At 36.7% G+C, this 13,706-nt stretch overlaps 1 protein-coding gene across 7 annotated transcripts in view; it reads left to right on the plus strand.

Annotated features, from left to right (window-relative positions):
- Window positions 1–689: 689 nt before the first annotated feature.
- Window positions 690–13,706, plus strand: part of LOC134212856 (T-box protein H15-like) — a 129,508-nt gene continuing 116,491 nt past the window's right edge. The window contains exon 1 of one of the 7 annotated variants that reach the window (XM_062691095.1): window positions 690–1,703. In XM_062691095.1, the coding sequence (XP_062547079.1) occupies window positions 1,457–1,703 (247 nt within the window). In that variant the 5' untranslated portion in view covers window positions 690–1,456. The remainder of the gene's footprint in view (window positions 1,704–13,706) is intronic. The other 6 variants (XM_062691096.1, XM_062691098.1, XM_062691097.1 and 3 more) reach the window with 6 other exon arrangements.

Below are 13,706 nucleotides of genomic sequence, written 5' to 3' on the forward strand. Positions count from 1 at the left end.
AGACGGTTGCCGCAATCTTAAAAAGATATGCGAGAGCGAGAAGGCATCTGCTTTCCTCCCTGCACTAATGCGCTCGCCGTCCCAACATAATTTTCTGTGGTTTCCCTTTTGTATTCTTCGGCTGTCACCATCATCATCGTCGTCATTGACACTCTCTCCCTCGCAGTTTCCACCTTTTTCCATCGTAATGTCGTTGAAAACCCGTTTGAGGTTTGGCAGCTACTGGGGGGAACTCACACTCACACTGGCCGAGCGGATAGAGTGGGTGAACAGAAGTTTATTTGTTTTTTGGTGGGATGGGTTTGGGTGAGAGCAGGGCCCACTCGCTTCCAGTGAGTGTCTGCAAGCAATCATCGGTGGCGGTGGGAGGCGAATGAGTGGGTTAAGGCAAACATGAAAACAAAATGGTAGCAGTGGGTGCTGAGCACTTGCGCCACTCACAACCGGCGGTGAGTGATGCAAGCTGTAGCCGTCTGTTTTGGTTGTTTCTTTTTGAGCTGTTGTTCGTTGCGCTCATTGAGTACGCACACGGTCACAGCGGGAAAACAGTGTGAGCAGAGAGATTGAGAACGGTGATTGCAAGCAACTGGTTGCTGCCGGGAGGCGTGGCCTAGGACTCAAAACTGGTTATTGTTTTGCTCTGGATTGCTTCATTATCGCTGCATTCGTAGGGCTGGGGTGTTGCTCTGATCGGAGTCGGAGCCACGGAACCGGCTCAGTCCTCTTTTGATCTTGTGATTCGTTGCGTGCGTGCGGTGCTTCGCTACCACTGTATTGGTCGTTTGGGTGTACGTTGTATGGAAAGCGGCAAGCGGGTAGGGCAGACGGACCGGGAAGCCAATGTGTGGCTGTCGAAACCAGTTGGCAGGCAGCTCGAGCGATAGTTGAAGTTTAGTTTCGTACTGTTCGCCTGAAGGCTCGTACCTCTACATATCGGTCGGTGCATCGTGCGTTGCGTTTCGTTTGAAGTAGAGAGTTGGAAGTCTTGCCCATAGAGTCAGGGGTAGAGGTTGGAAGTTTTCCAATTTTTTTTTGCAAGAGCCGTCGTGCATGTTGATAGTTTATCGAGGTGCAAGGCAAACATTGCGTGTAGTTCGGGTGCAGTTTTCGGTTGGGCCGTCGGTACTTGGAACAGAATTCGTAGTTGGTGAATTTTCGAGACATGGTGCGCAATATTCGGTGAACGTAGAACAGATCCGTTGAAACGACTGCGTAGTGAATTCTGTGCGTGGAGAAGCTTTGAAAAATTGTCAAAATTGAGAGAATAAAACGAAAACGTGAATCCTCTAGTGAGTTAAGTGGTGGCAGTAGCGGTAGCACTAGTAACGGTACTAGCAACGGTTTCATCAGTGGTAGCAGTTTCGCGGCGACAAGTACGGCACTAGCGTCGGCTGCGTCGGCGTTCGCAGCAGCGGAAGCACATCACCGGAGGAAACAGTTGGCCCACCAGGAAAGGATGTTGCTCGACACGCAGAATAATAACAATAGTAACAATAACGGCAATAGCATTAGTGGGCAGCACGGGCCCGGTATGACCACGGCCAACAGCAGAAGTGTGGCCGCTTCGGCTGCTGCCCTGCAGGCGGCGGCAGCGGCGGCCCTTACGGCGGCCAAGGGCGCCACGGACTTTTCGATTGCGGCAATCATGGCACTGCGGGAGGGCTCCGCAAGCCGGAGCCCTCTGGAAGCAGTTTTCGTAAGTGGCAAGTTTGTTTTCGATTCCCTATTATGAAAACCTAGTGAGTAAGGTGGATGGATTAGATAGTAAGGAATGTGAAGTGAAGTCCTGTAAGGCGAAGTATTTGAAACAGTTATTATATCTTGATTCTAATTACTATAGATGAAGGGACAGTTACAGATTTTGATTTATAACGATATTAGTTGGAATATTAATTTGAACAACTCAATTGATATGGCTGTCAGTATTTTCGTTATACCACAATGAGGCTATTAATTTTGATTCTATTGAGGAATAATGGATAATAGTAATAAATAATGTATGTTTTTGATGGAAATGTAGATTTAACTTCTTCTTCTTCTTCTTATTGGCATTACATCCCCACACTGGGGGACAGAGCCGCCTCGCAGCTTAGTGTTCATTAAGCACTTCCACAGTTATTAACTGCGAGGTTTCTAAGCCAAGTTACCATTTTTGCATTCGTATACACGATGATACTTTTATTCTAAGGGAAATCAAGACAATTTCCAATCCAAAAATTGCCTATACCGGCATCGGGAATCGAACCCAGCCACCCTCAGCATGGTCTTGCTTTGTAGCCGCGCGTCTTACCGCACGGCTAAGGAGGGCCCCAGGGTAGATTTAACTATACAGATATATTTTTGTCACAATCATTGCCTATACTAAACCGGCTATTTAACATTTCCTTATAATCGTGTATAAGACCCTACCAAAATTTGAGTGAAAACTGGGAAAAAGTGTAAGACCCTACATTTTTTGTATAAAAATCTATATGCTCAGTTCTTATACAGAGTGTACATTGTACAATGTATGTTCAGTTTCTATAAATAAACCCTGCATCGCTCGGTTTGAGGTTTAAATATTGGTTTGGGTGTCGCGCTCTAGATTGATTTCAGTATGATATAGGACTGTTCAAATTTCTTCACAATGTCCCAAAATATTGTTTCCATACGATTTCTAAATTTTTACTATCAAAGTATCATTGTTTTACTGTATATAAACACTCGGCTTACCCTTGCGCGAGTAAAATTGGGACAAACGGCTAATTTATTTTTATATAGTTGCACAATTAGGTCATATTTTTGTATGGTACATCATAGGCGGGAGTTGTATATTGATCGTATCTAATAACAGACAATGTTAATAACAAATGTTCTTATTCGCGTCCGTCTTTTGAAAATATGGCGGATCGTTAGATTCGTCAATATTTGTAGCTTCGTCAATATTTGGCACCCAGAATTTATCTATTTGTTTGTTCTGACCACTACTTTTTTTTCATTTCTTTATTAAAGAGGCTTGCAGCCCTGGCAGCCCTAGGCTGGCTCACTTTCACCTCTAGTACTACTTTCTTTTATTATGTTTAACTTTTTCGCCTTTGAAAAATATTTTTAAATTATATATTTAAAATATATTTAAATTACGAGCATAATTTCTTCTCTAAAATAATTTCTCACTACTTTGACGTATTTTCAATGGAGCTGTTCAAATAAAGCGTTGAATGATTGAAAAAATGTGATGCTTTTTACAGGATTACACATTAATAGTACAAAAAATCTTTATCGGTCGTCGACTTCAGTGTTAATTTGGTAAGATCCGTAAGTGTAAATTTGGTAAGATTCTGAGTGATTACAAAAGGCGTTTGAAATTTCTTGATACTAAGAACGGGTTTTGATACTTTTCTTATATAAATGGAATAATTTCATTTGTTTCACCGAACAGCTTCAAGAAATCAATAAACGAATGGAGTTGTTCGATTATTTCTTGATAAATTGAGCATGTATTTTGCTAAAGTGCGTAATCAACCACCCGTTCGTTTGATGGAACTATAAACCGTGTGCTGCATTTCGCCATGAAAATGAAAAAAGTTGAAAAATGTTATGTTCTTATTACTGAAGTTCATATCTCATACATTTTTTGTGCACGATAATGGTTTCCTTCATATGTCGAACTTTATTCTGACAGCTAGACGAGGTTGGGCATTTTATTGTTCCTACTCCTAGAAGAGAAAAGGAATAACTACCAAATCAGATTGATGATTGCCTGATTTTTCTGTTCTGCAGGTGGATTACTTTTTTCCTGATTTTTCAACATACGTCAACTGCAAGAACCGTGCACGAAATGATGAATTATTTCTGTTCTAGTATTTGTTCGTATTTGTAAGAAAAATCGGACTTTTTACTTGTCAAATGTAATAATAAAATAAAATCGAGTGTGTCCATATTCTTTTTATTTTTGCATTTAATATTTCAACAGTCCTCTATTTTGACTGAATGTCACATATTTGCATAACTATTCCGGTCAAAATAGTAATAAGAATCCAAATTAGGTAGCATGGTTTGCAACATACTGCAACATACATGGTTTGCAACATGTTAATACTGCTCCGTGTAATTACTTACCCTGTCTTTCCTGTGACAACTGTAGAGATGCAGTGGTGACCTCGGTCTCTAGAAAGAGTGTCAGAAATCGCAAGCCCCAACTATAAATCCTCTGCAATTTCAAAACATTGTTTGGAAACCAAGATTAGAAATCAAATTGATTCCAAAACTCTTATTTTATTAGGATTTTACATTCTTCAGCAGAGTCAACGTGAACTTGAGAGTATTTTTGGCTCTAAAACAATCTTAAAAGCATGATCCATAATTAGTGTGAAACATGCCTTCGACATGGTAGAGTATATGAAATGAATAAGGAATTAACTATTATTTATATTGTATTCGACGTCCGAAATTCTAACATTTCAAAATAAAATTGAAAATAATCAATTTGTTTAACTCTGGTATGAAATGTTATTCTGATATCCAAAACTGTTAGACACTGCGAGTATTATTACTTTGCTTTGAATATTTTTTTGCCTTTCTCGTATACTATATGGCTACATGTTCGCTCCAAAAACCAAATGTTTCTAGGAAGTCCAGAGACCTATTGTGCAATCGACTAAAGTTCGACGAATTGATGTCATGTCTGTATGTGTGTGCGCAAAAAGTCTCGCTATTTTTTAGGCCCTTGCCCTTAACCGATTTGCTCGCAACAAGTTGCATTCGACGGGGAATCCTATCCCATTGTTTTCTACTGAAAATCGGCCAGTTTGAACTTTGGGATCAGAAGTTACGTTTTTTAGGCCAGAAATTTGTAATTCGCCTATTTTTTAAGCCTTAATTGATTTGCTCGTAATAAGTAGCATTCAATCAGGAATTTAAGAACCCACACTTTGTTTATCTTCTCTTTTGATATGCGACAAAGTGTTGCTACATTTTTACCTCAGCATGCTAGAAAAGTCGAACCCATCTATTTCCGGTATGGTCTGTTTTGGAGTCATCAGCGGACTGGAAGGAAATTATAAGAGACAATTGAAATTCATCGATGGACATGTCGATGAGGTCTACTTCTCCACAAACTTTAATTTCAATCTTTTTATTGTCGAGATCTCAATGGAAAACAGTTTATTCACAAAGCTCAAAAAATAGCTAAGAAAAGAACAAGTAGAGGAATAAAACGTTAAAATTATGAATGAGCATGGTTACTACATCTAAAACATAAAATTCGTCATTACCAATCATTTGCCATAACCGATTTAAAATATGTTCTCAAACACAGATTCACGGTATCTGCCTGTTATTAATCCTAACTATGATAGAAGCACAAGCTCCAATACAGGAAGATACTATAACTTTGGAAAGTTTCCTGACTGTCTTTAGAAATGACGAAATAAAAAAAATCGCTATAAGAAATAGAACAAATTCTTATTTTTAATTCTAAATTTAAATAAGTCTCTGATATCCAACTCTGGAATGGGTTGGTAGATGGTCAGAATGTAGGTCGGATCGAGACTAATCTAACGCTGAAGTGGGATCGTCGATGGTCGAGATGAAAACACTACTAGGGGTCCCAATCTGCCAAATTTATGGAAAAGAAGAAGGCGGGGGTGAAAAATTCATTTTCAGTACAAAATGTAAACAAACTGGCTGGCTCTCCCATATTAAAATCCAAGCTGGCTGAATCGTGAATTTGGCACATACACCTAGAGATCATTATTATAAATATGTTTGACTGTTCAATAAAACACGGCTGAATTCGAATTCGACTTATAAAGAAATATCATAAGAGAGCGAATGTATTTCTCGACTACTATGATTAGCTTACATAAACGGCTACCCGTTACCGATCCTACAATCATCATCGGTGACAGACAAGTTAAAGAAATTGTCAAAACCCTTCGTTGCAGATGCTTCTATTTAGCAAAATTCTTTACTAATGTGAAGGATTTCGCTAAATAGAAGCATATGCATAGAAGGATTTCGACAACTTCCTTGATTTTCTTGTCTTCTATGATAATCGCGACCATCGACGATCCCACTCCAGCATTGGACTTTTCTCGATCAGACCAGGTCTTACAGGGATTCTGATTCCAACTCATTCCATGATTGGATTTCAGAAACTTAACTAAGTCCAGCAGTTCCTTCAAACCACCAGCAAAGTCACATCAGATCTAAATGTTTCTTGCTCCGACAATATTAATCATTCTGAACATAGATCAACCACTTCGAAGTAGGATTTCGTTGACCCAATTAGGTCCAGTGCAGTGGTGTCACCAAACCAGTGAAGTCGGGTTTTCCATCATTCAAATAGTTCCGATGACGATTCCGACCATTATCCAATCCACTCCAAAATACGAGTTTTGTGGATTCGACTAGGTCCGATTTTGACCAGCGATCATGTCACTCCAGAGTTGTATTTAATTGACGCAATTCGATCCAGAGGTATTTCCAAATTACCGAGAGACCTAAAAAAAGGTAAAAGTTCATTCAATTTGTTGTATCGTTGAAATTCAAGAGTTGTCTTTGAACTTTATAAATTTTAGTGGTCATGATAAAATTTCAGAAAAAAATTGATGATTTCCTAGAAATTTTTTAGAAAATTCAAATTTTATTTCAAATGTCCAATAACGTGACCACTTAAAAAGTTCCAATATTTATTAAATATTTATAACCTTCGTAACGGTCTGAAGATTAACATTCAATGCAGAAGTTTAGGATTCATTACCCATTTCAAGCAGAAGATTTTTATCAATTTATTTGTTGTGTACGTCCGTTGACTCAATAAAAGAAGAAGCGATACTATTAACATTATCTATTTTATACAACTAATTGCTCTTATTTGTACACGCTTAAATGTCCTCATGATTGAAAACGAGAAAAACATTCCGGCTTTCGAGAACGGAAAATTTTGCAGCAAATTAGTTTGGAAATATCAACTTCCCTAACTAGCGGCGCTTTGGCAACTAGTTTGTTGTCCAACGCGAACTAATCGCTGGCGTTGTTAGAAAGGCTAAACGTCGTCGAGGGAAACAATGTAATCCAACTTTCAAAGATCTGGTATTGATCGAAAAACGATCCCCGAATTTTAAATTGTTTTCTCATTCTCGCAAAACAGATGTTCGGATATTTGAAGAAGTCTTTTAAGATTGAAGAAAAGCTCAAAAACATTAGAACAATTGATTTTTAAATGTCCAGCAATTTTATTTTATTAGTTGTGTATCACTACAACGGAGAATAAAAAAGAAAATCCACACAAAGTATGAACAATTCCAATCACGTTATATTGTCATGAACAAGCGTCTTTGGCCTATAAACGATTGAATTTTTTATCCAAATCAGAGTTGAGCATGATAATTTAACTAAATCTAAAGTTGGTCATATCCCAAGTAACATTTTAAGTTTTATTTCGCTCTAGGAATGGTTTTCAAGACAAAATTACAAGATCTAACAATAAAACCCATGACTACAAGACAACCTTCTGATGACCACTATAAGAGTATAATATGGCGAAGTGGCCCTCTCTAGATAACCACTATAAACCTATTATAAGAGTTAATTAGAAATCCTTTTTAAACCACCCGCAAAAAAGGGAATTTGGCTGCGGCAGCTGTCAAAAATGTTGCTTTAAAAAAGAGAAACAAAACTTTGCTGAAAAATAAAAACAAAATAAATTGGTGATGACAATCGTGATGAGGATGACTATAAAATATTTTTTTAGGTCTGTTTTTCAATTCACTTCTATCAAAATGAGGTGCGCGTTCAATTTCATGGCGAAAGCTAGTGAAAAAAATAGATTGAATACTACGCGCTCTCAAAATAATGTAGTTCTGGACTTTTGAGTTGAAGTAATCATAACAGCAGTATCGTAAATTTCCACTGATTCGATTGATACTTCACCCCAAAATATTTGTAATGCACATCAATTACCAAAAAAGTGCTTTACTCGGTGAAACTATCATCAAATCATGAATTTCAGTGAAAAATTTCACTGACTTAAAATGCTTCTTCATTTTCAATATGGCCTTCACAAAATTCGATTAGAAAAATGTTGCTCTTATTAAATACCGTCATAAGCTTTTTGCAATGCAAATATTCTTATTGGGGTAATTCATTTGACCACATTACGACCAAACATTGTAGCTTTTATCGAGCTTTGAAAATAGGATTTATCACGCTCTTCATCACGACCGTAGAGCTGCTCATAAGGTCAATAAGCGTTTGACGCTTGAAGCTTTTTCGGCATATTTATGAGAGGTTTGTTGATAGCAATAAGATCGACAATAAAACTGAGCAACTAGCTATGTCGATTGCTTTCATAAATCCGCTATAAAAATTAAATAAACCCAAGAAGCATGAACATTGTTACTTGGGTATTCAACCCCATCTGCTCCTATGTGAAGTCGCCTTCACAAGCATCTAAATTATTATTTTGTACGAATTAATATCAAAGCTGAGTCAGGCGTTACGATGATTGCGCAATCGTGCTGCGTCCGAAACACGACCAACCGCGCACTCCTCACTTTCCGATCGCACAATACAGAATTTAACACCCGGATTCGCGTCCGATAGAAAACACGTCCAATCGTTAACTGAATAATAGGTTGAGATATTGTTGATAAAGTTTTAGAAAACTTATTTAATCATTTTTGAATGACAGGATTTCTAGTAGATCACTCGATATTGAGTAAATTGCCAATGAACGGGAACTATGGAAAGCGCTTTGGTGGGAAGCTCCAAAGTCGAACCTTCGGAGCAAATTTCAGATTTAAAATGTGATGTAGTTTACGAAGCAATCCATAGAAAAATAGATACGGAAGGTTCAACAGCAACTCCCTGATTTTTTCATGAGGAGAAATCTGATTTTTTGGTTTTCAGAAAAATAACAAAAGTTCACAATAAATGGACCAAACAGTCTCTTAAAAAAAATTGAACAACAATCAGAAGAATTCCCGACAAGGGGCTGTACACTTATTACGTAAGCAATTTTTCTGGGTTTTTCAACCCCCCTCCCCCCATGTAAGATTTTTTTAATACAAATAAATTTTTATTTATATGGAGCGTAAGATATTGACCTCCCCTCCCCCCATAAGTCCTTACGTAATATGTGTACGGCCCCTAATATGAAGCAAAATATTTTGGCAATGTGTTTGAAGTCTTTTTGTTTGGGTTTCCGAAGGAAATATACAAAACAATTGCAATTTTCATTAATCATTAATCCAAGCAGTTTTAGCCAAATCACGAATCGACATTGATTTGTTTTGTTTCACAAAGTTGATTAGGGGAATTGTGGGTAAAACCGACACTGCGGGTAAAACCGACACCACTTCAAATCTCTGATTTCAAGTGATTATCGGACCGAATTTTGACACACTTTGAATAAACGTTTGATTTCTTGTATTTCTAGTCATTTTGTAACTGACGGAGACGTAAAAGAGTCATAATAAACAGACAATTAGCATTGGTCACCATTGAGGAGATAAGTAATGTAAAATTTTGGCATCGGTGTATAAGCTTTTTGGACAATAATTTGTTGATTTTCAGTATTTAATCCATCTCTGATCCATAATTGAACATCATTTTGTGGATGTTGTGGAAAAATAATTAACTTTTCTAATTATAAGCATCCACATGTATGTCATCATTATTATGTTATCAGTTGGGGTAAGTTCGACACCTGCCATCAAATCACGAAATACCTCTGTTTTATTAGACTAATCATTCGCATAATATAATACAAGTATTGGAAAACGAGGCACCGTGGAATATAACTTAATCATAGACTGGATTACATACCATATCATCATAAGGCTCGACAATAGGTCTAGGGGGTAATATTGAGTCATCAAGGAAAACCTGCAGGTCGGAAAACAATAGCGCTCAAAGAAGAACCGTACTTTTAGGCTTATTTTGCTCTTAGACATATTCAATCCGTTCTCTATAGTGTTGTTCTTCCGTGATCCATTTTCACCTCTGTAAACATGTAGCTTGTCACCTACAAACCAGTCATTTTCATTTCTTGACATAACTGCACCATACGCATTTATTTAAAATCGCCATTATAAACAACTTTTTAAATTAAGTAAAATTTAAATGTAGGTCAATATTTACAGTAGTTAGTAAGTTTGTTACTAACATTCTCATACTCTATATATTTTTCACCCGATTCACTAAAGAAATTAAATAAAATATGATATGTGGTGAAAATTTTAAATATAGAAAATTTTCTTCAACCATCGTTTATGAGTGACCCCAAAACATGAATTTCATACACAAATATCAAAATGAATGTTGATAAACTTTTTTAATTATGTTGTAACATCATTTAGAATTGTTCTGATGTTCGATTCCATAACGACTTGATGTGTCGGTTTTACCCTCATGTGGTGTCGATCTTACCCGCACCCCAGCTGGTTGGGCTGGAAGATGGACTGTTCGCGTTTTCATCATAAATCAAATTCTATCAAGAAATATTGTCCTGAGACCTCATGGACTTATGCATGAAGAGCCAAAGTATGCTTGTATGAAATTTCTAGACCGAAAAATTGCTTCATAGATTGGGAAACTGTAAAGTTGCTTAAGGTGTCGGTTTTACCCACTTTTCCCCTACCTTCTGTAATTTAGGTCATATGGCCCGGGTTCCTTTTTCCTTTTGTCGGCCTGTCAGTGATCGTGTAGTGTCGTTCGAACTTGTTTACCATGGATTTAACGGTGGATACCGAAACGCTTGGCCTTTTTTTGTACGGTGTTATGTACAGATATGTTCCGTGTTATATAGTGCTGGAAAAATGTTAGATTTTCAGGTTTTAAGTAGTTAAGTAGTCTCACTTTTAGAAAGCCTCTCCCTTGCAGTAAAAGCGTAACGTAATTTATGGACGTTTCCTAAGATAAGGTGACATCCGTTAATAACATAACAATAAATTTGACATTTTTTGACAAAATATATTTGTATGGAAACTCAAGAATGTTTCTAGAAGTCGTAACGCTTAGATAGATCCCCTCCCTTTTTCAGTGTTGCGTAATTTCTAGGCGCCTCATAACTTGTTGGTTTCGAAGCATTAGACTTCTTGGTGTCGAAGCATGAGACATGTTGGTATTCACAACTTGCATTCCAATATCTGTTTTAGTTCAATCTCTCATACAAACTTAATTTTGATACCATAAAAAAATTATTAAAAAGTAAAAGAAATCAAAAAGAATAGTTTACTGATTATGGATCGACTGTACGTTTTAATTATATTTATTGAACGGCTACTCAGTCTTACAATTATTACAACGACTTTATTATTTACCCGACGTTTCGATATGAGGATTGTGTCTTTTTCAAGGAGAAAACAAAAATATTTTCTCCTTGAAATTTTTTGATGAATTATTCAGCATAGAATAAATCGAGAATGAAAATTGAAGCGAACATTTGATTATGTTTTTAAATGCTAATAAGAATATCTCAAAAACAATTCAGGTTTTTTTTGTTCTAGCACTTATTTCAAACAAAAACCAAAACTCTTCAGGAATTTTTGGTAAATTAATTTGGAAATCATTTGGAACCACTCCTGAATTGATTGTATGACTCCTGGGTCACATTTTAAAGAAATTTTCTGGTGATAAAAGCCTTGTTGTTTTGATCTGATCATAGTTTTGAAGTGCATTAGGAAATATATTTTTCTGGGTGCTGGATTTGTGAATTTTCCCATTTTTAGCTTTAAGCTTTAAGGGTAATCGCAACCGAGTTCAAAAATGGCTGCCACAAAGTCCATTCTAGCCCTCAACAGACGTTTTTGACGGCATAAATGTCAAATAATAGGTGATCAGTGTATCTGACGATAAACTGTTTTTGGCTGTTAAGGTGACTCGGGGAAGCACTACACACCGTGTTATTTTTCCTATCTTTTATCTCTTTCTAGCATTATCCACTCGTAACTTTATAGCGGCGTATTTCGATTTTCAGTTGTTTGATGTAACTGTAAATGTATTAACATGTAGATTGCGAGTAGCACGCGCCGCTGATAATTTTTCAAAATCATATTTGTTGTAGAAAAAAAAAATTAAGCATTCAATGATAAAAATGATGACCATTTGATGATTGTTCGTGCTAACTGTCGCTTACTTTTGGAGATTTGTGCATAAAAAAACGTGAAAAAAATACTATTTATCTGATTGTCTATCGCTTTGTGGTGTTATTCTCTACGTTCTCCTTTGTTGGAACCAGAAGCGCATCCATGTTGCAAGTCGAGGGTAGGACAAACTGTAAATTGGTTGAAAAACTGACCATAGAATAAAATAAAGAAGGAGAAATCTCTCAGAAATGTTTTGAGCTAGATCTTGCTTTTCTTGTTTTTTTTTCTGAAATTAAATCGATGCAAAAATTGTCTTAATCATCATGTACACAAAATTGAAAGTTTTTTGTTTATTTTGTTCATTCGAATGATTTCCTCTTCTACCTTCTATCCCTTCGACATCTTGTTTTTGACTTTTTGCCCTTCGATCTTTTTGTCCCACGGCCCATCCTGGGATGCTTCTGATTTTCGAAAATGTTTACAAGCAGCCAGCACGGATCCCACAATTTTCTCCAAGTCTTTAATGGTTTCAAGAAATGATTACTAACTTCTTGGACTTTTCATTGATTTTCAGACATTTTTATAGATACTGCAAAACATTTTACTGTATGCTTCAAATAATCCAATTATACGTGCTATAATTATTACCTTTAAAAAACCTAAATAAATCTTTGAGCAGTTTTGGGATCAAAAATTACTTCTTAAAGTCCTTAAGAGTAATCATCAGAATGTTTCTTGTGGATCCTAAAATCCTCTAGTGTTTTAACTCTGATTAACTTCGATATCCCCTTTGGTAACACACATGTCATGTCAGACAATGACTTTATACAAAACTACCCACTGAAATTATTATTTAGATGACATTTTCTTACCCTAATCATGGGTAGGACAATGCATTGACTGTTCTACCCAAGAACATTCATGCGTTAGACATGTCCTACTTGTCCTACCCACTCCCGGCGCCACTACTGGTTGGAACCAATCACCATTTGCCAGGTTCAGTAGAGTCAAGTAGCTTGCTGACTCGATGTGCAACAAACTGTGTTAAGACTATGACTTTCAAGAATGTTGTGCGACTGAATTATAGAAAGTTTCGTAAAATTTAACTTTTTCCTTTCTCTTATACAAAGTACATAGAACAAACCGATTCGCACAAAAATTGAATAGGCGCTACACTTTTCCCAATTTACACACAACAAGTTGCATTCTACGTGGAATCCAGTCCCATTGTATCATATTGAAGAATGGCCGCAACGGATAATGGGTTATATTCAAAATACTACACCCCCTGAAATAAGTAAACCGTACAGCCCTGTTTTCCATACAAAATGGTCATGTTTGAGAATCAATATCTCGATTCCTAGCTATTAGATTGGTTTCATTTTTTGTCGTTCAGCCTAGAATGACTTGAATTTTAATCCAATGAATGTTATTTGTATGCAGTGTTGTTGCTTATGACCTTTCAGCGCACCAATCCTCAAACATGACCAAATTGTATGAAAAACAGTTATTTTAATTTCCTCCACTGTAATTTTGAAACGGGTATAGATGAAATAGCTTTTTTGGCACTTATCTCATGGAGATATGGTAAATGCGTATAATTAAATGTGAATAATGGGATATATCAACTTTTTA

This window comes from Armigeres subalbatus, chromosome 2 (assembly GCF_024139115.2).
Source record: "Armigeres subalbatus isolate Guangzhou_Male chromosome 2, GZ_Asu_2, whole genome shotgun sequence".
Taxonomy (NCBI): domain Eukaryota; kingdom Metazoa; phylum Arthropoda; class Insecta; order Diptera; family Culicidae; genus Armigeres; species Armigeres subalbatus.